General features: G+C 36.6%; 4 protein-coding genes and 1 long non-coding RNA gene across 18 annotated transcripts; 2 read left to right on the forward strand and 3 right to left on the reverse strand.

Moving 5' to 3' along the window:
- Positions 1-90: 90 nt before the first annotated feature.
- LOC113642820 (RING finger protein 223) lies at positions 91-4,778 on the reverse strand. Of its 3 annotated transcripts, XM_047813473.1 has the most exons (3): positions 3,308-4,778; positions 3,044-3,093; positions 91-2,126 (listed from the first exon to the last, which is right to left on the reverse strand). In XM_047813473.1, the coding sequence occupies exon 3, from the start codon at positions 2,092-2,094 to the stop codon at positions 1,420-1,422; it is 675 nt and encodes a 224-aa protein (XP_047669429.1). In that variant the 5' UTR covers positions 2,095-2,126; positions 3,044-3,093; positions 3,308-4,778; the 3' UTR covers positions 91-1,419. The 3 variants fall into 3 exon arrangements, with proteins under 3 accessions (XP_047669429.1, XP_047669428.1, XP_027002307.2); XM_047813472.1 differs by having other exon boundaries at positions 3,044-4,778; XM_027146506.2 differs by lacking the exons at positions 3,044-3,093; positions 3,308-4,778 and adding an exon at positions 2,833-3,036.
- Positions 3,782-11,278, forward strand: LOC125141193. Its single transcript, XR_007140555.1, has 2 exons — positions 3,782-3,913; positions 11,152-11,278. It is a non-coding gene; the product is annotated as an uncharacterized LOC125141193 (long non-coding RNA).
- c5h1orf159 (chromosome 5 C1orf159 homolog) lies at positions 4,915-10,148 on the reverse strand. Of its 4 annotated transcripts, none has more exons than XM_027146517.2 (9): positions 10,073-10,148; positions 9,664-9,721; positions 9,390-9,468; positions 8,740-8,832; positions 8,564-8,602; positions 8,027-8,158; positions 7,804-7,829; positions 7,646-7,676; positions 4,915-6,288 (listed from the first exon to the last, which is right to left on the reverse strand). In XM_027146517.2, the coding sequence occupies exons 2-9, from the start codon at positions 9,712-9,714 to the stop codon at positions 6,173-6,175; spliced, it is 567 nt and encodes a 188-aa protein (XP_027002318.2). In that variant the 5' UTR covers positions 9,715-9,721; positions 10,073-10,148; the 3' UTR covers positions 4,915-6,172. The 4 variants fall into 4 exon arrangements, with proteins under 4 accessions (XP_027002318.2, XP_027002320.2, XP_027002321.2 ...); XM_027146519.2 differs by having other exon boundaries at positions 10,077-10,134; XM_027146520.2 differs by having other exon boundaries at positions 10,058-10,078.
- A 334-nt stretch (positions 11,279-11,612) lies between the features above and the next one.
- iho1 (interactor of HORMAD1 1) lies at positions 11,613-17,834 on the forward strand. 6 transcript variants are annotated; one of them, XM_027146461.2, is made up of 9 exons: positions 11,799-11,930; positions 13,326-13,476; positions 13,949-14,027; positions 14,104-14,263; positions 14,635-14,774; positions 14,935-14,980; positions 15,078-15,168; positions 15,456-15,553; positions 16,108-17,834. In XM_027146461.2, exons 2-9 carry the CDS (start codon positions 13,473-13,475, stop codon positions 17,155-17,157), a joined length of 1,668 nt encoding a protein of 555 aa, XP_027002262.2. In that variant the 5' UTR covers positions 11,799-11,930; positions 13,326-13,472; the 3' UTR covers positions 17,158-17,834. The 6 variants fall into 6 exon arrangements, with proteins under 6 accessions (XP_027002261.2, XP_047669405.1, XP_027002262.2 ...); XM_027146460.2 differs by lacking the exon at positions 13,326-13,476 and having other exon boundaries at positions 11,613-11,930; XM_027146463.2 differs by lacking the exons at positions 11,799-11,930; positions 13,326-13,476 and adding an exon at positions 13,542-13,777.
- kbtbd12 (kelch repeat and BTB (POZ) domain containing 12) lies at positions 15,412-22,055 on the reverse strand. Of its 4 annotated transcripts, none has more exons than XM_047813450.1 (7): positions 21,899-22,055; positions 20,371-21,564; positions 19,389-19,665; positions 18,931-19,081; positions 18,206-18,403; positions 17,907-18,086; positions 15,412-15,728 (listed from the first exon to the last, which is right to left on the reverse strand). In XM_047813450.1, the coding sequence occupies exons 2-6, from the start codon at positions 21,450-21,452 to the stop codon at positions 17,917-17,919; spliced, it is 1,878 nt and encodes a 625-aa protein (XP_047669406.1). In that variant the 5' UTR covers positions 21,453-21,564; positions 21,899-22,055; the 3' UTR covers positions 15,412-15,728; positions 17,907-17,916. The 4 variants fall into 4 exon arrangements, with proteins under 4 accessions (XP_047669406.1, XP_047669407.1, XP_027002266.1 ...); XM_047813451.1 differs by having other exon boundaries at positions 15,428-15,522; XM_027146465.2 differs by lacking the exon at positions 15,412-15,728 and having other exon boundaries at positions 17,731-18,086; positions 21,899-22,021.
- Positions 22,056-22,871: the final 816 nt, after the last annotated feature.

Genomic DNA, 22,871 nt, shown 5'->3' on the forward strand with positions numbered 1-22,871 from the left:
TGGACAAATATCCTTAAATCAACTAACGTAAAAAGTCAAAGTTCGTAAAAAGAAAAGGAGCGTATGTATATCATGAGACTGTCATATGAATCATCTTTTAATGGTTTTATTTTCTTGATGATACAATTCCAAAGAAATGGGATTGGCTTTATAGTCAATATGACAAAGTGTGTGCGAGTAATCATTTATAAAAGGTATTTTATAAACATTTTGTTTTATGTAGCACAGTACCTCCACCTTTACATCACTGTTAACATTTTAGTACATACATAACACAACCTGGAACATTTACATTTCCACAATCTGGCCATTCACAAACACTTGTACAGTGGAAAATGGAGAAATCATTGAATGATGGAATAGATCACCAGAAGGCAAAATACTGTGATTTAATAAAATTGCCTGACCTCTCAATAATATGCCCTTGGTTTAGTGTATAGAAGTATTTGTTTTTTCACCTGGAAGATATTTCTTAATAAGGCATAATTCAATCAAATGAGCCACCACCCCTCATAGCACAAGGAAGTACTTGGAAGTATTGGCACCAACAAGAAAGAATAAATTTCCCCTCCTTTAACGAAGGGCTGGGTCACTGATTAAACAATAAAATCACTATTTGTACAAGTATGACAATGTTTTCCATGAAGACTACAAAGCACTGCTGTAAGTCATTCTCGATAAATGCTGTACATATAAACAGTAATGTACATTGTATAATAAAGATGTTCCTTGGAATACTGACTTTAATGTCTTCAGTTCAAAATGTTGAACATATGCCCTGCTCTTATGTATACCTGCCAATGGGGTAGTTATTTAACCATTTAATTTTATTTGAACGAAAATAAATTAAAATAATTTTCAAGTAAACTTAAAATGTAGTAAAATGGACATTTATGTAAATATAAGCTGCAGAATAATGACAAGCAAGAACATTTCTACTGTATATTTACTCAACATTATAATACGTTTAACAACCTATGCCCAACCTATATTATTATTTTCCAAAATCTGATTTATAATATTGATTTCTAAGAGCAAAGTTATCAACATTAAAATTCCAAGGTTTTGTTATAACCACACCAGGATGACAAATGGAAGGCAAACTAATTTAAGATTTCAACCAGAACAGTATATCTATAACCATTTGTTAGATTTTTGGCTCAGTTGATCTTAGCAGCACCTTTGATTTTTTTTAGACTGATACGAAAATCATGCATAAAGCTCCCAAAAACTTAAGCTTAAGCTGTAAGGCAGAGTGCACAATGTCCAGGATTTAGCAATCTCTGATTGTGGAAGACTTGGATTGTAATAATTCCATATCTATGGCACTGTCCTTGAATAATCTTCAGTAAGTTTGCATTGAAATCTATAACTCAACCTCACTGCAGGTTCACCAGAAGAATTGAATCCTGGAAACATTTACCTTTTGGTACTGGTTGAAACTGTAGTTAAGGATGTCAAATGCTCCTCCCGATCCTTAAAGCAGCCTGAAATTGTTCCCTGTTTGAAGATGCACTGGATGGGCCAGATGACTATAATAAGCAGTATGACCAACACCAAAAGGAATATCAGCAGTCGCTGCCATGTTTTGATCAGACGTGTGCAATTCCCCAGTCTGTTGTTATTAATCTCTATTTCCTCCTGTCTGTTCTCATTCTGTTGTTTGCTACCCCCGATGTCAATGCAGACACCATTGGGCGACTGTGGATTTGAGTAGCAGAGCCTCTCTCCATCTAGCCATACAATTTCCTCTTGCTGCTGGTGGCTGGGCAGTTGCCCCAGAACCTCCTGACTGGTGGTGAGAGCCGGTGGACCATTTTCAGGCACAGAAGTTGGTTGTCTGCAAAGGGGGCAGACAATTTGGGTGGAGTTTTGTTCTGGTGAAACAGCAACAAAGCGAGACAGGCACTCCAGACAGAACATGTGATTGCACTGCAGAACTTTAGGTGTCTTGAAGGTGTTATCATATGAGGTGAAGCAAATGGAACATTCTGGAGCTGCATCCCAGACTTGGTCCTCATCTTTAGTAAAAGCTGTCTCGGGTGTGTCCGCTGTTGCATCAGAAGTTGTTGGTAATTCCTCAGGACCCTGCATATTGCTGTCTTCTAGACTAACAGGTGAAGAACCTGAAAATGAACAATGGATTGATCCATTGATTGAATTGTTTCAAGGTAATCCATCCCACTTACACAGGATTGTACCTAGCCTAATCCCAGAGGGACTTGGGAACTTTAGATAGAGTGTCAACCCATTGCAGAGCACAATCACACACATATCCATTAACACACTGTTTCCTCTCCCAGTCCTAAATATACACTACTGTGAGAATACTAATGACACTAAGAGACATGAATCTAACTTAATTTAGATTTTCTTTCCTTATAATAAGTTAAGCTAGTCTGTCTAAAGGTTCATACAGTCTCAGTGATACAAATTCAGTGACCAAATTTCTATTACATAAAATGACATGTAATCCTACCTGTGAGATTAATTTGTTAAAATATGAGTTTATTGTAAAGCTTATCGAGTTTTGTTAACATCTTTAACAAATGTCAAAGAATATAGCATGAACATTTCATTAAACAACTGTTCTTTGTTCTGTTCTTTCAGGAAATAGAATATTTCCTGTCATTGGATATAACAAAGTACAAGAGCTTAAAATTAAAATTGAAAATTCAAATTAGTTGCTTGCTGCATTGCTGACCAACAGCACAATTTATATTATTATTATTATTATTATTATTATTATTATTATTATGTATTAGGACATCATTATCAAAACATCATTCAACCATTACTGATATTTATTTCAGTGTAATTAATTTCACTTACCATTAGAGTAAAAACGGTGTGTACGTTTTCTCTGCCGAATCCTATGGACTTGTTTCACAATTTCCCAAACATCGAATTAGCTTACCCCTTCTGTCCACTATTTTGTTTCTACACTTTACCTAACTGTGTGCACATCTAATATGAACAGGACTGAGGCTATCATTTTTCTGCCTCTCCACTAAGAGACAATTTTCCCTACCGGTCTCCTTACCTTCCTATGACGTCAGGCCACACAGGCGTGAAGCAAGAAAGAAGGAAGGACTTTCAGGAACTGATAAGGCTGAAAACACAAACATCGGGTTGCACGACTACACACTCTACACACTCCCACAGACACTCACACACCGGTATTAAAATACTGCACCGTAAGAGTGACAAAGCACTTTCATATTACTTTTCTATGACTAAGGAGAATTAAATGACAAATATTTGAGTATATCAATATTGAATTACTTTCCTGTCCCCAAAAGGATACGGTCTGTTGTAATTTCAGGCTGTCCAGTGTATTTGGACTGTACATAAACACTTAAAATTGCATGAAATATTGGTCACACATAGTCCACTGGAAAATTATGATGTTGCTTACACTAAGAGCATGCTACTAAATTTCCCACTACACTAAAATACTGATAACTCATCACAATAAAACCTCGTCAGTCAAGGAAATGAGGGCAGAAATTACACCCGCACCAAAGATTTACAAGAATAACAACAGCCTTTCCCTGAATATCCCACCTCTTTCCCAGGAGACTATACTGTAAGTCACACATGTGGAAATAAAGGGTGTTAATAGCTTGAGACCAGACCCCCAAAAAAAGGAAAAGTGGCACTTATATTGAAGACATACACTTGGCAGCTGCACAATGCATAAAATCATGCAAGTTAATATTTGTTAATATTTACAGAAAACCTCAGAAAGGGGAAAATTTGGGTATTTCAGAAACTGCTCCTGGGATCTCTTGGGATTTTCACAAACAACAATGCTGCAGAAAATAAAAACATCCAGTGAGGAGCAGTTCTATGGGCAGAGAGGACTTGAAGAGAGCATCAGAGGAGCATGGCCAGGCTGTTTTGAGCTGATGTAAGTAAGAAGGCTACTGTAACTCACCCTTACAATTGTGGTAAGCAGAAAAGCATGTCAGAAAAAATATTTAAATCCTTCAACAGCAACATGTTGCTTATAACATCGAGTTCTACTTCAGTAAGCCAAGAACAAGTATCTGAATCTACATTGGGTACAGACTCTGGAACTGGATAGTGAATAACTGAAATACGTCACCCAGCAATTTTCAAATCGCCAATGGCATTAAACTGCTTCCAAATGATTAACAGATAAATTCATCATTGCTAAGGTGTACATGTAGACCTAACAAGAACATACAACCTTAAACATAAAATATAACCATATGAAGTATAACGTGTTTCGTAGTTAATAAAGAATTGGCAATTGTGCTGTGGTTAAAGACGATTTAAACCCAGGTATGAACCCAAGAAGATGCTCGGTGTTTATCATTTTGCACTATGAGAGTTTTGAGATCAGGTTTCCATTCAGGATCTGTTCCACAATGTCACATCTAATCTCACATATTGACAAAAGAATTTTATAAAACTTATTACTATTATATAACTTTTGATTGGTGTAGTCTGCCTTTCATGAATAAAAACATCTGTTTTCTGGACACACTGGCTTTATGGTACCTTTCTAAGGAAGTCTTTTTGTTTTGATTGAGCTGTTTATGACTTCAAAGTTCATTAAACAGATTTCCTGCTATGAGTCTGATCACAGTCATTAAATGGGAGTTGAAATATTTTGGCTCAAAGCCAGAATAGCACAAAATCTAATTATTCTTGTGGATAAAATATCTAATACACAAGTAAAAGTTTCTGAACATGTTTTTTTTTTTTTTTTACATTTTCACATTTATTCCAAGCAAAATCTATTTTCATTCTTCAAATGGTCTCAGAGGAGGGAATGAATATGAACTGAATGAGAAGCACCAGAAACCAAACCTGACTTAATGGCACTGAATCTGTAGCCTCTGGGGGAAAATAAATAAATAAATGAACATCTTCATTTTTTTAAAATATATTTATACTTAACATTTATTACAAGTAGATCACCAACATACAAAGAATACAGCATTTGATCTATTTGCCTCCGATATAAACAACCTGTACACGGTTTCCAGTCGCTGCACAACAGCTAATAAAACAGTATTAGAAACTTTAAGGTTATTTACAATCAGTGATAATATTCACAACAGCTACTACACGTCCCACAAAATTTCATTCGTTTTTGTTTGTATTAAACCAGCAAACTATATCATTTTAATGACTTCAATCAAATCGTAAAGAACACAATTAGAAGATATAAAACTAACTAGAAAAGGGGATAAAACAAATACAGAAATGACTACTTGAATGTTGTGATCTATTTAATAAATATTTGTAATACTACCAATAGATCTCTCCAAACTTTTTAAGGCTTTACCCACAACAACACAGTGTATATTGCCTCTTTTGGCACTTCAGTGGTACAAAAAATAAACAGCACCACAAACGACATTCAAAATCTTTCACTGTGTTTCTGCGGCCAAGTAACAAACACAAAAAGTGTCAATTCTCTCTTTGTTTGATCCAACAGGGAAGGTAAATGTACTTTATATAATAGTGCAAACCGAAGTAAACTATTGGTTTTTTCAAGCTTGTTATTTGGCTAAAGTCTAGTGCTTTAACAAAGGGGATCATTTCAAGTCAATTTTGAGTGCCCTTATGTTATTAGTTCATGCTTTAAATGAGCCCCAAAACACACAATCCTTTATACAAGTGTATAATATTTACGCAATGACACATTGTCTGAATACTTTGGGCAGCATCTTCAGGCTGACATTCATCATGAGTCACTAAATGAATCAATGATTTTTTTTTAACAGTATGTATAATCTGTGTATTCTAAATGAAGCCGGTCAAACACTACATAAAAGATGATGGCTGCTATTTGGTCCAGAAATAGAGAAAACAACCAATGTGCAAATATTTAAGAAACTTTTTAAGGAACTCTCAGACTCAAGGCCAAAGGTATGACGTAAATATTTGCAATTTTACGAAAATAACTAATAATATGATATTATGATATAAAAAAAAAAATACTCTCATAATGCACGTCTTTTAAGAAACAGTAATCGGAGGAAAAAAGGTATTTTGTTGTGCAAACAAGGAAAAATGTACATTTGTGTACAAAAAGGATACAAAAACCATACCGCTATAGCCCAGTGTTTCTTAAAATAAAATAAAAAACATTACTTCTGCTAAATGGTCTTGCATTAACTGAAGCTTATCTCTACTGGACAGTTACATTGTACACCTTTGTTACGTGTCCCACGGGCATGGCCGTGCTACTGCTCACTGCTGTGGTCGCTGAGGGCCGTTCTCTCCGGACATATCTCGGCTTGCGCACTGTTGATTTGAACAAATAAACAAAAATAACACTTTATATATATTCACTGCAATCCACTGCTTGTCTACAGACATTTTTATTGCTCAAAACATCAAGTAACAACTAGACCTGGAAAATACAACAAATAATGAAATACAAATACAACACGTGTTTTCGTGACATCATGATATTAAAAACTCTTTAAAAGTGGCTCATCTCATGATGAATTATATCTAGCTAGCAAGTGATACAGATAAAATCAACTGAAGCATGGTCAGAGGTGTAATTTCAGGACAGGCAAAGAATGTAATCATTTTTGGCCACAAATTTTAAAGGGGCACCTGAAGGGGTAATGTTATTAACAGGATAAAAAGTGAAAACATTTACATTCAAAAATGTTTTTTTTTCTTTTCAAGGATTTCTGATGTTTTATTATGGAATCTAAGTAACAGGAAGACATTTTGCATTTTGGGGCTGCACAGTCCCTGGAATTGGGTGAGCATGGTGGTTTTATTCTGACATTAGTTAACTAGCTTTGTTTAGAAACATTCTCTCAGGTACTATTTCTCAACATATTAGATTGTAAATAACTACTATTACAAGTTTGTTTATAATAACATATTTGAAACAAAAGATAGTAGAATAAATCTTGTTCCAGCTGATTAACAATTCAATGTGTAATCTATGTAACCACCACCCCCCTAATAAACACTAACAATGTCAATCCTGTGTAATTCATAAGATCATTATGAAAATTATACAAATTAAATTCATAAATAAATAATACTACTGTAAACATTTTAAAAAAATATTCAGGTGTAGTTTAGATCAACCAGAAAAAGACATTTTTGGTGAACAATCTGGCACTATATACCCTATTCTCTATCCAACTATGCCGGTTTTAGGAACTATGTTTTCTTGCAAAATTACAGAGCAAAAGTAAACAAAAGCTATACCCAGATTTTGTCAGACATATCAGTTACTCAATATTAATTTCTGGTATAAAATAAGATAAAAACACATATACTGATGAGACTCAGTATAACGGCAATCTTGCTCATGTGATATTGTACAAGTTATACTGTTATATGTAGCTGTAGTGTCTTGTCTTAAGATTGCTTCTAGCTGTCAGTAGTATAAAAAAACTGAATTTTCTCATCCGAACAAGTCAGTATGTTTAAGATCTGTGCAATGTCATCCTTACTAGGGAGAGAAAGCAACTATTTCCTATTTCCTCATAAGCCACACATTCCTACTGGTACACAGTCACAGCCCATAGAAGGTCATTGCACCAAGTTCATTCATTTTCTACCGCTTATCCGACTGCACCAAGTTTTTACAATCAAAATGTAACAAGAAAAAAATCTATTTTCTTACCCGAGGACGATGCTGCAGGCATCATAACAGCCTGGAAAAAAAATACAATTATGGCTTAATATATAACTGTATTTATATAAATTAAAGAATAAATCACAACATGGTCAAAAGTTTAAAGAGTTTAAATTAATAGTTTCTGAAAGATTAAGAAAACTTACCGTTTCACTTGGTTGAAATATGAAAGCTAGTGGAGAGAAAACAAAAAAAGTTTAAATATTGTCTTAGATCAAACATTAACCAAAGTTAAAAGTTTAATAAGGCCCCGCAAACAAATAAGTCAAGATTTACAATGGTTTTATTTGCTTTTATTTCTGCTTTATTATGTACCAGCCTATGGGGTTTGCCTAATCTCATCACTTGGCTTTAATTGTGTTTCGTTACCTTTGCGTCTGTAGAAGACCCCAGGGAGACGGTTAGAGCGTTTTAGGTAAAAGAAAGAGGCAACAGAGAGAATGAGGAGGAGACTGATCAGCAGAGTGCCCACAAGGACAGAGGCTGCTACACCTGGACCACCTGCCATTATAAAAAAAAACCCAAAGAACTGCTTTATCTGCACAGCACTAAAAAAAGAAACAATTTGTGGCTGATCCAATAGCACCTTAGTAAACAGTATACTCCAGTATAACAGACAGAGTGGCAACAACCTAATTTATATGTAAAATTATATCAGAGGTATCACATCGACATCTGCTATTCTGATCCATAGACAATCCACATCTGGTTTGTAGAAGAGCCGTAATTGATCCAACTGCTAAAAAGCTTTTGAAAGCTCCAGGCCAGCCAAGCTACAGAGAATATGATTCACTTACCAGATGGTCTCAAATGTTGCTAAATACAAGCCTTTTTTTGCTTGTGTGGAATAAACAGTATGCTAATACTAGTAAAATGTTACTAAACATTTAAATACTGTGAGCTTACCTATCTTTATTTTTGTGGATATTGAGGTGTGCTCGAAAGCTAGTAGAAAATAAAAAGAGAAAGAGAAAAAATTAGAAAATCCTAATAGGGAAAAACAAAAAGAAGTAAACAAACCATAACACTTTTTCTACTGCTGGACTTAATTCTGGCTCATCTGTAAGTATAGTAACACTTACTGGTGTTGCACAGTGTCAAGTTCTCCAGATCTGGATTCAAAGAGTCACACTGCACACACCGGACAGTGGTGTTCTCCTGAACTTGGACACACCCTAGTGGACAACAAATGCCCTCATTAGATGACCTGAATAAGATGTATATTTATAAAATATGGCAAAAGTTATTTATCAAATCATCAGACACCACAGAGATGATATATGGAGTATTAAAATAATAAAGTGAATTATGTAAGAATCAAATAACTGCAATATAGGCTGAAAAAAATTCACACATCACAAATTTAAACCACATGCTGCGACATTCTCAATTCTGACTGCTGCTGATTACTAGAGAAGTGTATCAATGCACTCATTCTAAAGATGCGGATTACATGAATTACTCTTTATAGCTGTTGTAATAAAAGTAATAACAGGAACTTTTATATAACTAACTATTGTAGAGAAATAATGCACTTGTCCCATCCAGGATACATTGCACCCTTAAGTCATTATGTGCAATCCCAAGTGCTATTTTTAATATTTCTCTAATTTCAGCATTGGACACCTTGATATCCCTCTACAAGAGCCTTCAAATCATATGTGTAAACAAAACGCATCGTGATATGAACCCAGAACTGAATGTGTGTAAAAAATATCAGGTAAAAAAGTACCACAACGTGTGCTGTTCACACAGGTTTCGTTCATCTTCTGTGTTTTTCTACAGCAATCATCTGGGTTTTCTAGTAGTGCCTAGAACACACACACAACAGACACACAAACACTTGCTGATTAAAATCAGTTGCCATTTTAGATGGTATATACATTTTATATACATGGGTCATGGGTAATATTTCATGTAAAATCTGTATTTGGGGATTGTGTCCTGAACAAATGTACTTTTGTATGTGTTAAAAGTCTCGTTTAAGAAAGAACCCAGACACCTACCTGTGTGACACCTAAAAGTGCAAACCCGATGATGTAGACGCCTCTAATCATTATGAACCTGTGGGTTAGATTAGTATTAGTCTGAATCAGAGCTGATTTAAACTCATGTGTGCTGTATGGAGCTCCCTATACCGTCTCAATCAAATTTACACCATTACACCTGTATTAACGATTAACACGATGATCTAGGTTCATTTCCAAACAGTAAAACCTTTGACAAACCAAACCACCAAGAGTTAGTGAGGGATAACTTTAGCATTTAGCAAGTAGGCAACATCTCCTAACAGTATAACAGTATGGCTAGGTAGCTAATAGTTTGCCGGTAGTTTTGAATCTCACAGACGGTATAATTTCCTGCCAAACTAACATTTCAAACCCTGAAATACACATTTACCATTTCTAGACGTACCTACTCAATCATCACAGCTGGTGAGTCGTGTTTCTGTAAACGCACTTCCTGTTTATCATGTCAAGTGCCAAAATAAAAGTACCTCAGTATCTTATAGTTGTACTCTCTCTCTCTCTCTCTCTCTCTCTCTCTCTCTCTCTCTCTCTCTCTCTCTCTCTCTCTCTCTCTCTCTCTCTGTATATACATATATATAGTAGAACATCAAACATGACTAATTTCAGAAATATGCACTGTAGTTACAGTACTAAAACACCACATCATGTAAACTTTATTTATTTAGGTTCGACTCTTAAAAGAGCTTGATGAAGTAAATCATGTTAATGCAGGTGAGGAAATGATGGATGTGTCTTCTTGAATCCCATCAAAAAAGATTATCATATATAAACTCTGAACCAGACCAGTTTTATTTTAACCAACAGGACTAGTTTATTTACTTGATTAGTCTATTACATCATCAGTAAACAATTTCTGTGCTAGAAATTTCACTAACCCAGGTATGTGTCTTATGTAAACCTAAAACTTCAAGTAAACAGCTGATATTTTAATTGATTCAGCTTCATCTAGTTACAGCACTCAGTTCTGAACAGTCATTCAGTTCATTGTAATAAATACACTGTTTTGCAAAATTGAACACACCATGATGAATATCCCAGTGGCATGCATAGACTGAATTAACTTTTGTTTTTGTCTGAAAGAAGTGAGACTCAACCTATGCTGTTGTAGACCATCTTCCTCAAGGTTCAATGTGTTGTGCATACTGAGATGCTTTTCTGTTTACAATGGTTTAAGGAGTGCTTATTTGAGTTAATGGGGCTTTTCTGTAAACATTACCTGAAGCTGCTGGAATATATAAAAGTGACCCTGAGTTGCCTGAGTGCCCCTTCATGCCTTCACACTTTGTGAAGAAACCCTTTACTTCCGATTAATCCACCCAAACCCTTCTGTGTGATACCAATGAGCCGTGTACCCAGACTGAGGGCTGCCCTCATGCTGAGCCTTGCTGCCCTGATCACAAATCTCCTGCCTCTCCTATGTCTATGTTCGTCCCATATCTCATACTTCACTAACTTCTCCATCAGATCCTGAACCTGGATCCACAGGTCCACTTCCTGCCTCTCCTTGGCTCTCCAGTGCTGACTCTCTGGCTTCTGCACTTATTGAATAACTTTCTAAGTTTATGATTTTAATAAACTACTTATCCTTTTACACTATGGCTCAGGTGTGATTATTTTACTTCTTTTATTATTATTATTATTATTATTATTATTATTATTATTATTATTATTATTACATCTGGTTCTCATGATTAATCCCATATGTCATAGGACACCTATTATAATCATTTTAAAGTATAAACTTCCAACATTAAGGCATTCTTGGGCTCTAAGATATTTCAACACAAATGTATGTCTATGTATTTATATTTATTTAAATAGATTTTATACAAGCATAATGTAATTAAGTACAAATATTGGCTTATGTCCGTTAATATAAAAAAGATGCTTATCTTTTGTTTATATAAAGCAGGCTGACACTGAACTGTTAAAATGTGATGGTATCCATAAGCAATGTCTTGTTTTCAATGACGTCCTTCAGCCATTTTTCGCGGAATCTGGTTTTTCCCGGAACATGAACAGTCTGACTGGCTTCCACCTGAAATGTGACTATCACAGGCATGGTGTGCGGTTTGATTTTGGAGATAGTGATGGTGAAGTAAACAGACGCTGTGTTCTTAGGTATAGGGCACCGGCGGGTCGGGATGCTCCACAGTGCTCTATAGAGGAACTGGTTCTCAAACTCCAGTTCAGTTTCCTGCAGGAACTTGACACTGAACAACCATATCGGGTCCACCTCCCAGGTACGCACGTATTCCTCGATTTGTTTTTTTCCTACACTGATTGTAAAGTCTTTACAGTCGACCCAGTCGATGTTCCTGATCTCGAAGTCGTGCTGTTCTCTATCCGGTTGTGTACAGATGTCTGTGCTCAGAACGCTGTCTAACACACTCTTAACAATCTCAGAAACTCTGAGATCCAACATATCATCTCCTAGTTCAGTTTCCATTGTGTTTTATCACTTGTTTCAAAGGATCCTCGGGTATATATGTTAGATATGTAGCCTTTGGTGGCGTTAGCATAGAGCGTCGCTAGGCAACAACAGCGTCAGGGTGTTCCGAAGAATTCAGTTCCGTGCCCCTGTTTCCCCTTTAGCACGCATGCGCGAAACCACGAGGTTTTTTGCAAATATTCTGCCATTGAACCTCTAGTGCGCGCGTTATAGTCGTGTACTTGTCATTTTTAATCGAAATAACTTATATTTCGCGTTCTTTGTTTGTTAGTTTGCAACTAAATGCATACTTTAAAGTCTCTATAGGTTTTAATGTCTTATTATAAGAAGTTATATTGCTTAATCGAAAACTAGAATCAACGTGTCAAATATAAGAAACTAATATATTCTTCAGAAAAAATTTTATATAAACATATATAAACATACTCATACTAGTCCACGGAGAGAAATCGTCATTCATCTGTGGAAAGGATGTTTTTACCCAATTTTTTTTTTCTTAAATAAAGTTTCTTTCATGTTCTTTTATACAGAAAGTTTAAATAATTCATTAAATCACAGAGGTAAGAGTTTCCAGGAATCCAGAGAAATCTCCTCCCCTGTGTATTACACTGCGAGGGTTAACATAATAGATAGATGAGGGTTAACATAATAGATAGATAGATAGATAGATAGATAGATAGATAGATAGATAGATAGATAGATAGATAGATACATAGTCATGGCCAAAAATGTTGGCACCCTTGACATTTTTCCAGAAAATGAAGTATTTCTCACAGAAAAGTATTGCAATTACACATTGTTTTGCTATACACATGTTTATTTCCTATGTGTGTATTGAAAAGAAAAAAAAATCAGATGGAAAAGCAAATATAACATAATTTCACACAAAACTTCAAAAATGGCCCAGACAATGTTATTGGCACCCGTTCAAAATTGTGGATAAATTTGTTTCAAGCATCTACTTTAAACTCACCTGGGGCAAATAACAGGTGTGGGCAATATAAAAATCATACCTGAAAGCAGATAAAACGGAGAGAAGTTGACCCAGTCTTTGCATTGCGTGTGCCACCCTAAGCATGGAGAACAGAAAGAGAACTGTCTGAGGACTTAGGAACCAAAATTGTGGAAAAACATCAACAATCTCATGGTTACATCTTCAGAGATCTAGATGTTCCTTTGTCCACAGTGCGCAACATGATCAAGATGTTTGCAACCCATGGCACTGAAGTCTCCCTGGACATGGACAGAAGAGAAAAAATGATACTGTAAAAGGTTGCAACGCAGGATAGTCCGGATAGTGGATTAGCAGCCCCAATCAAGTTCCAAAGACATTATGTGTGATATATATATATATATATATGTATGTATGTATGTATGTATGTATGTATGTATGTAAACGTATGTAAAGTAAATAAATATAAAGGCTATGCAGTGTATAGCAGTGTGTGTACCTGCATACCGTGCCATTTAATCAGTACAGTTCAGTCAGCTGGAGTCGCGTGCGCGCTAATTTAAATTTACTTCAGGCGTCTCAGACCTTTAGGCTGTTGTCATTAAACAAGGTTTATTTTGAACATTCATTACGTGAGTTTTTAGAACAGGTTTACGTCATTGCGGCCAAATTAACTAGCACGTTAGGTAAAGCAAATAGGGGAGAAATGAACAGCAAACTAAACCAACTAGATTATATAAATTAGAACAAATAGCTAACGAGCGTCCCGTAGCTAACGCTATACCGCTAATATTAATATTGTACGGCTAGCTAGCTAAAGAAGGATAACTAACGCATATTCACTGTATTCTGTGTAGTAATTGTACAGGAACACGGAACCATGAAGCCTAACATTTGGAATGTAAAAGAAATTCTGAATATCCCTATGAACTCTGTGTAAGTATGGAGTTTAAATCCAGAACGTGTGTATTATGGTAGAAACAGACAAATAATCAGTTGCCTTAATTCACAGGGGTGCAAAACCAGCTAAAGGAGGCGCCACGGCCGGTGACTACTCGAGCCTGTCTGACTCTCAGTTTCTGTTTGGATCTCAAAACTGGCCTGAAAATTCTCAAAGCTTTTCGCAGGAGTTATGTGGACAGTCCAGAAGCTCCCAGCAGGCCTCACAGGAGGTCTGATATCTATCAACTTTTTCTTTCGAAGTTACTTGAGAGTATGTTTTGTTATGCATTAATTGTAACTGCGTGAGTCTTTTCTCCTTGTTCTTCAGTATATTACAGTTCAAGGTGGTGCAAACATTTTCTTAACCTTTTCATAAAGCGAATACATGTATCTATTAGTTGTACATCTGTAATTAGGTTATGTTTGCGTATTATACTGTTTAATTTGTTTACATGTTGCACGCTAACCCAAGTAACCAGAGCCCAGCCTTGAACCCTGGAGGTATGAGACTGTAACGTTACCTGCTGTGCCATCGTGCCACCCGTTACATTTTCTACTAAAAATTCAGTGTTTTGCACTTATGTTACCTTAATATTGACAGATAAATGAAACAAAGGTGTCATCCAAGTATCAGTCCAAGCCTATGCTGTTTGGTGACAGCAAAGTAACCAACATTTCGGGTGGTAGAGCCATGGGTATATTAGACAGGTTTGAAGAGGAGAAGAGAAAAGCCAAAGAGATGTAAATATACCCATTCATATCTATTTCTTACATTCCTTGAAAAAAAAGGAATATTTGGTATCGTTAAATAAGCTTTTTTTTTGTAGTTTTTGTAATGTAAAGGTTTAAAATGTTTGCTGGAATTCATGATATTAAAGCAAATTTTTGTTGATTTATACAGTGAAATTCTCATTGGAGTCAGACAGTTGCATGAAAGTCTGGAAAATGTAAGCGATAAAATCTTATTTAGGTTTTAAAATAAGTTTTTTATTATTTATTTATTTATGTAGGGTTTAGTTATTTAAGTTTATTTATCTTTTACAGATCCAAAAGACTTTTCTAAACTGTATTGATGGAAGTTGTGATATAACCAGAGCAGCTGTGGCTGAAGGAATTGGAACTTTTAGAAAAACAAGTAAATAATATTGTGTAATTTCATATTTCTTTGGTGTTTTTATATGTCTCTAACTTAATACCATCGTTTAAAGTTTACTCTTTTGCTAATGCAACATATTAAAACCTGGCTGTCTTTTGTCCAGCAGAGGGCGAAAATGCAGATAATTATTGAACAGTTTTTGTTACTGTCTGTTTCAAGATTCTCCTTAGCATGATCTCAAGAAAGAGCAGTTGCATATTTGTAGATTTTTTTAATTATTCCCAGTATATTTCCATTATTTTATGTTAATATCTTTTGTATTGCAGTTCAGGATAATTTTGCCACAATTAAGGAGAGCATAGCAAATCAGACTGAACTGATGAAGAGCCAGACCTGTAGAGAGATGAAGGACAATGAAGAAAAGGTAAACAATATTTGAAACAGGGGCTTGGATATGCACAAGATTTATTTAGTATGTAGTAATAATCAAATAATCCTTTGTTGAATATTTGAACAGTTGTAACTTTATCTTCCTAACTGTTTTTTTCTATATTGATCCTAATATGATAAAACATTGTCATGTTCTCTAGTACTCTGTCCTGAAAAAGGAAAAAAACCTTAATGACCACAAAGTGCTTACATCCATCCAAGTGTAAACTCTCTTTACTGAAAATACACTATAAAAACAAATGGTGTTTTTCCATTTATTATGACATTTTTAATCCATCTATGATACTTGTCTTTGTGAATAAACTGAGAATAGAAATTAAATTAGAATCAGCGCTTTAATATATACTGTACCTAGTTTTTAAATTATATTGTCACAGCCGTGATGTTATAGCAAACACACTTTCAGATTTGAGAATTTAACAGCACAGGGGTATCAATGTAATAGAAAGAACATATGAATTACCAGTCAGAATCGTTTGTTTTAATAGCACAGTTTGACCGAGGTTTGTTTATTTTCTCATGGCCCAGACATCATTAGCTCTAAAAGAATTGAGCTCACTTGTTCTCAACCTCCAGCGGGATTTGGATTCACTGAAATTGGAACAGAGCAAGGAACAGAGTGTGCTTGGAGAGATTCTGTCTCTGCTTAGCACAGTAATGACTGCTCGCTCTGCTGGAACTCAACCTGGCCCTGTCCAGATGATTGACAATACTGTTCAGACATCACCTAGTTTGGTAACACAGTTCTGTGTGGTTTCAGAAGAAAAGCGTTATTATGAAGGCAGTAAAGCCTTTAATTTTTCTGGGGAAAAAGTAGACCTGAGTATTTGTCCTGTTACACACACATCTCCAGAGAAGCTTAGCAGAGGAGCACCTTTCCGGGTCATAGGTACTCAACCTTTTCAGATGAAGCGGGACATAGCAACTGAGAGATGTGACCCTAATGGCTGGAAGAAGTCTTACCGTCTGCACCCAGTTACAGTCAATTCTCCAAACCCTGTTGCTACTTTCACTGACCCTGCTCATATACAGGATCCTAAGAAGGATTACATGTTTGGACACCCTGTGCATATAGAGCGAGTAAATTCTTTGAATGATATGACTAAGAACAATTCAGCAGCCTGGATCGAGGTGCCCAGAGAGAAAAAAATAGCAAAGAGAGCACAGAGATGTCAGACCTTCAGGAAAAAGAAGAGAGCCCTGATTCTGCCACAGAGGCGGCCTGATCAAGGAAAGGTTTTGAATAATGTGTTTGAGGAAAGTCAGCATGATGAAGACCAAGAGAACAGGGTGCCAAATTTGGTGGTCAATGGCTATAGAAAAGCAATCAGAAAGTCAGTTGTTTCAGGGAAACATGTACCACTACAGCAGCCAAGCACAACCAGGTTGTCGAATACCAATGAATGTGTACAGAACCTGGATCCTTGTTCATTGTCCCAGAGCAGTAACAGCTCACAGATGATTGTGGAATACCAGCAAGCTGAATGGGAGACAGTAAATCCTGAGCAAAAAGCCAATACCATAAAGACACAGAGAGTTACCTGGCAGCTCTTTGATTTCATCAGTGACTCTGATTAATTCAGTGTGTGTTAAATGGGATATTTTAAGACACCAAGCAAAAAATATTGACTATGACCTTCACTAGGTCTTAAAGGATGGTTTGGTTGATTTTCTATATAACTGGCTTTGTTTTAGTCTTTGTAGCTCTACAGTACAGTAAATTTCTTTGCTGCCTTGTGGGCACACAGTCATGCTATTATTGCCTTACATAATAGCAAAATTGTGCATTTTTTCTATGTGATTGTTAAAAAAAAGGTTATTGCTGTTCTGAATTTCATAATTCTCACATGATTTTCTAAATATTTGTTCGAGAACTGTTCTTTATATTTGTATTGTTTTGTATTGTTATAGTACAAACATGACTATAGTAATATATTTGTAATGCAGCTGGAGAGCTCATCCATATAGCATGCTTATATTTAATGCAACCAAAGAACACTTTAATAGAGCTTGCTAATATTAAAAAAATACACCTTAATGTTAGCTTCATGAAACAGGAGTAAGTGATGGGAGCTTCTCTGTAATCTATTATACTTTTGTAATAAAACAGTTCTAAAAAATCTATTAAGTTCTATTTGAAAATGCAGTTCAAATGAAACAATCAGTCTAAATCAGCGCTAATCACTAATATTGCAACAATATCTTTCATCTGTATGCAGTTCAGACTTAAGTGAATAAAACACAGTCTATATTCACACCTGTGGAGATTGCAATTTTGTGAAATGTGCAAATTGTCAAATTTATGACTGTGTTTGCTTTTGTCATACATAGTTTTTGTTATTCATCCACCAAGTCAGCTGGAGGGGGCATGAGTCCTCGCGGGTTAAGGTTCGCCACCAGACACACGTCATAACTGTCGTGCATAACAGCCTGTTTAACCACCACCGTCCACTCATTCTCCCATGGATCCAACTGTAGGATATCCTTAGTGATGATGTCATGGCGGTCTAAGAAGAATTTTATGATTTATGATTATGATACACTGGATATTTGAGAGAGAGTATACAGCTAGATGAATGTCGACATCATTCACCTTAAAGCATTGTATGGAATATGGTATATTTACCTGCTCCTTTATAGTATCCACAGATATATAGTTTGCCATCCACTTCCCCAGCGTTTGGTGCATTGCTCCGTAGTGATAAAAGTGGCCATGGTAAGGGAGGGCCATCTCTCCAGAAATCCCCATCAATATTGTAGATTTCTACTGCATCAAGACAGCGACGTGACTGTCCACGATCTACACCCTCACACCCAATGCCACCTGTAGTGAAGATGCAGAACTTATTAATAATAGGAACAAAAATTCGATATAAATTTCATTTAATGGGTAGAATTAATGTGGGAAAGTTTAAGTTTAGCCTTTAGCCTTTCTCTTACTAAAGTTATTGCTTTAATTCTACAAGAACCTGGGAGTGAAAAATAAACTGAAATATAAGTATTATGTAAAAGTTGGCTATTTTTCATCATAATCAATATTATCAAGGCATTTATATGTTGTACAATATTTATCATTGTCATTTACTTGCACTTAACACAACAAACATAACAAGACTACAGTCCAGAATTATTAAGTCATTGCATCTGGTGTGCTGTGATTTTAAACTCCTAAATTACTTTTATTTAGGAAATAGGCATTTATTAGGGTATGAAAAAAGATTTTTCTTCAAATATTTGGTGTTTTAAGTGAATATGTTGCTTTTAGGTCTGTTGCGATGTCTGTTATACTGGCTTCCCAGTAGATTGCTAAAAATAAATGCATTTAAAATTCAAAGGCTTTTTGCCTCTCACCTATAACATAAATCTCCCCATTGAGAGCCACTGAACTGCAGCGATATTTGGAATATTTCATAGGACAGCGCTCATCCCACTTGTTGTTCTCTGGGTCATACATAAGTAGGCGGTTACTCATACGGTCAGGCTCCTCATCCACATGATATGTCTGTCATTCACAAGATGAGTCACAACAGGTGCAGTTAAATAGAGCAAGAGAGAGAAGAAAAAAGAAAAAGAGAGGGACAGAAACAGAGTAGGGTTACAGGCTGACACAATTACCGTTCTCCTGCAGTGTAATCTGAATTCATTTTGAGTTTATAGAATCCTAGTTTTGGTCCTGGAATTGCAATTGTTTTGAAGTAAACACCCACTTATAATTAAATTAATAGATCATGCAGGAATACTCCAGAACCAGCTATAAATGATGCATGAAATGAAATGCAAGTGCAAAACTGTAAAATCATGTTAAGCACTTTAACCTGTGGAGTCCTCCCCCCAAGCACATAAAGGCAGTTTTTAATCCGGACTACACTGTGATAGGCCAAGGGCATTGGTAACGGAGCAGCACTGCGCCAAGGGCCACCCTGTAAAGACCAACGTGCAACACTGTTGGTGATGAGATACTGATTCTTCAGCATCATCTGGCCCCCTATTAGATACAGGTTATCTCCCAGGGAACTCAGGGCATATGAGTCACGGTATTCTGCTGAACAAAGGTGCTTCCAACTACCCTGAGCTTCTTCATTATACCTAGAAAAGGAAAAAGTTAAAATCAGACAAAATTATTTATAATGATATATGTCATATAATAACTTAGATAATATTTTCAACAGATTTTTTTTAAACAAATATATTGTTTTGTCCGGCTGTAAAAAAAATTTTTTTATTACTCCAGCCCATATGATTAATCTCATGAAATGGTTAATACGGGTGGTGAGTTGTACAGTGCAGAGCCATTGGCCTAAATCAGAAGTGATCCTCTTTACTAGGCTTTGCAAAAACTGTACCACTGCAAATTCATTCAATTATCTAATCATGTCACATCAATGCAGCACATAAAATCACCCCAGTACAGACCAATGCTCACATCAAGCATTAGGACATAACAGGCTACAGCTTCCATATCTCCAGCTGTTCACTTTCAGTAATCCAGATCTTGGCAGAATGAAGAGGAACCTGATGTGGTCTTTTGTTGTAGCTTTGTTCTTTCTGAAATACTCATCTGGTAAGCACAACTATGCTACAGTCAGTGTCACTGAGGTCACATTTTTTTCTCTTATTCTGAGGGTGTTTTGTAAATTACCTAAAGTACTTGACCTCTGCATGAAAAAAATGTTTTATTGAACTGCTGACATATGAATGGCTGATTTGATAACTACATGAATGTGCAGGGGTTCCTAATAAATCGTAGCGACATACTGAATTATTTTAACACTTTTTATACTTGAGCCTTACTTGCAAATCTCCACATTCTTCTCCTTTTGTCTTGCCAATCTTCGTGGCCCTGACTCGCCTGCAACAATAATGTCATTGTTTTCAGTGACAACTCCAGTGCATACATATCCAAGGGCATCAGCATATCGAGGAGCAGTGATGAAAAATGTTCGCCCAGTTTTGGGAGAATAACAGAAGCTGCGGTCTGAATAGCTTCCGTAACGTGAACGTATTCCTCCATTATCATTGCCAATGCATAGCAGTAGATCGGTCGTTTCCATGCCATAACGTAGCTTCAGTCGTCGTGCTGGAGCCTCTGGATGCAGACCTGCCGCTTCAATTGCATCCTCCATCATCTGCAGACATTCTGCATCAGCCAGCAGTGCTGTGTTGCGGCGCAATGTCTCCTTCAGGTAGCTTACACTCACCAGTGGAAGGCGTACCTTCTGTAAAAGTTCTGGTAGCTGACTGGCACGATTTTCTTTCCCCAGACTTACAGCAATTGAGCAATGTTTCACCCACTGCATCACTAGGTCAAGAATGGTTTCCTCTCGGGTGACATTAAGATCATCTGAAGCTAGCAATGCCCCAAGTTGATAGGCTTCCAAATCCAACACCTCCTCGCTGTGACACACCTCTGTGAAGTGCTGTCGAAGGTAACGTTGAGCCTGGTCTGCTAATTCTTCAGCCCCCAAATCCCGAGCATAGTAAAAGATCCCAAGGCAGTTGGAGGCATCCATGTTGGCCGTCATATAGATCTGGCAGCGGCTAAAGACATCATCCATCTGCAAGAGGAATGCGGCAACTGAGATACCCTGTACATTGTCTGGGGAAAGTGGAAGCTTGGAGCTGTACATGTATTCCAGCAAGAGGCCTAAGCTTTGAGCTGGCATGTCTCTCAGTACCACCTGGCGGTTTGCACTTTCTCGCAGGCCACAGGTAAACATGACCCGGAAATAAGGGCTGAATGCAGCAAGAACTGACCGATGACATGGGAAGCTGATGCCTTCTGCAACTAGTACCACATCTGTCAACTGTTCAGCTTCACGCATGCGATTCAGCTGTTCCAACAACATCAGACCATGCTTAGCTCTCAGATCCATTCTGTTTCTTGTTAGGGATTTGTTTTTCTAATTCTTTCACCTGAATCAATGGTTTCCATTAAGCTACTGACATTTTGGAAGTCATCTCATATAAATGGCAGGGACAGGTTATCTGGAAAAATAAAGAACAAGTCACAAGCTCAGCTGGTACAGTTATTTGAGAGGGCCTATCTGTGACTATTAGTGTATGTTGTTTAAATGTCATAGCACTGAGAGTTGAACTGAGTTTGAACTATTACCAATACATTTCTAACTTTTTTTCATGCATGGTAAGTGCATTTTTATTATATAACTCAGCCAAATACCACAAATGTTTAGTTAAATCATAACAAGCCTTCTGGTTAAATAGAGATCCTTGTCACTGCTGTTTCAAGTTTACTACTGAATACTGAGTGAGAGACATTAATTAAACAAAAAAGATTAGGACATGCACTGATGAGTCATACCAGGGAACTTGTTTCCAGATTTCTTCGCCTTAAACAGGCAAGTCGTCCATTACATGCACTCTATACGCACACACTGTGTCTGTGACAGTGCAAGGAGGAGGAGAGAGAGTGTGAGAAATCTGTTTACTGAACCCTCGGTGCCCCATGCTAAGCAACATGGCTAATAATAAACCATAATGTTTCAAATAACCAATGAGGGATCAGAAGAGACGAGATATTTTCAGAGGAAAAATAAATGAAAGTTACAGTCTGTTCAAGAAACTTTCTATTTGTAAAATGGTGAACAGAACGACACTGTTTCTGTTTTGATGTGTTTCTCACATATGTTTCAATGTGTGAAATGGCTCTACAGGTTGCTGGGCATCTGAGGATTAGATTTCACCTAATCACCATGCTGTTCACCTTTCATCATGCTGTTAAAGTGATGTCAGGTCCTGCATTCAAGCATTAGAGCAGTTCTTAAAGGTGCATCCTATGCAAAACCTTTAGTTGGTGTACTAACTGTGAAACAAACTGGAAATATGTTAAAGTGCTTTGGAATATGGATGCAAATATGGTTGCCTTTCTTTCACTCCCACACTCATATATGATCATTACAAAACCATTGCCACTACCACAGATGTAGTTCTCTCTTTACTGTCATAACAGAATCCATTCTTCTGAGAAGGTTTTCCACTAGATTTCAGATTGTAGCTGTGGTGATTTGGGCTCATTCAGTTATAAAAGGATTAGCAAGTTCAGATACTGTTGTTAAAAAGGAGGTCTGGTGTGCAGTCAGAAATCCCAAAAGTTCATCCCAAAGGTGTTTAGTGGGGTTGATATCAGAGCTACACAAGTTCTTCCACTCCACCCTTAGCAAATTATGTCTTCATGGAACTCATTTTGGACCTCACTTCTGAAAATGGGAATTGTCATGATGAATTAGGTTTGGGCTGCTTTAGTTCCAGTGAAGGTAAATATTAATCCTTCATCA

This window comes from Tachysurus fulvidraco, chromosome 5, assembly GCF_022655615.1.
Source record: "Tachysurus fulvidraco isolate hzauxx_2018 chromosome 5, HZAU_PFXX_2.0, whole genome shotgun sequence".
Taxonomy (NCBI): domain Eukaryota; kingdom Metazoa; phylum Chordata; class Actinopteri; order Siluriformes; family Bagridae; genus Tachysurus; species Tachysurus fulvidraco.

Bases quoted from the DNA above. Each gene is read 5' to 3' on its own strand.
- iho1 (XM_027146460.2), top strand. From the start codon at position 11,702: ATGAACAGTCTGACTGGCTTCCACCTGAAATGTGACTATCACAGGCAT. The intron at 14,775-14,934 runs GTAAATATACCC...TGATTTATACAG, and splicing joins AAGAGAAAAGCCAAAGAGAT to TGAAATTCTCATTGGAGTCA. The intron at 15,554-16,107 runs GTAAACAATATT...CTCATGGCCCAG, and splicing joins TGAAGGACAATGAAGAAAAG to ACATCATTAGCTCTAAAAGA.
- kbtbd12 (XM_047813450.1), bottom strand. From the start codon at position 21,452: ATGGATCTGAGAGCTAAGCATGGTCTGATGTTGTTGGAACAGCTGAAT. The intron at 19,666-20,370 runs GTAAGGCTCAAG...TTCCTTTTCTAG, and splicing joins AAGAATGTGGAGATTTGCAA to GTATAATGAAGAAGCTCAGG. The intron at 18,087-18,205 runs GTAAATATACCA...AATTCTTCTTAG, and splicing joins TGGATACTATAAAGGAGCAG to ACCGCCATGACATCATCACT.
- c5h1orf159 (XM_027146519.2), bottom strand. The intron at 9,469-9,663 runs GTAGGTGTCTGG...TGTGTGTTCTAG, and splicing joins CACTTTTAGGTGTCACACAG to GCACTACTAGAAAACCCAGA. The intron at 8,159-8,563 runs GTAAGCTCACAG...TTATAATGGCAG, and splicing joins ATCCACAAAAATAAAGATAG to GTGGTCCAGGTGTAGCAGCC.
- LOC113642820 (XM_047813473.1), bottom strand. From the start codon at position 2,094: ATGCAGGGTCCTGAGGAATTACCAACAACTTCTGATGCAACAGCGGAC.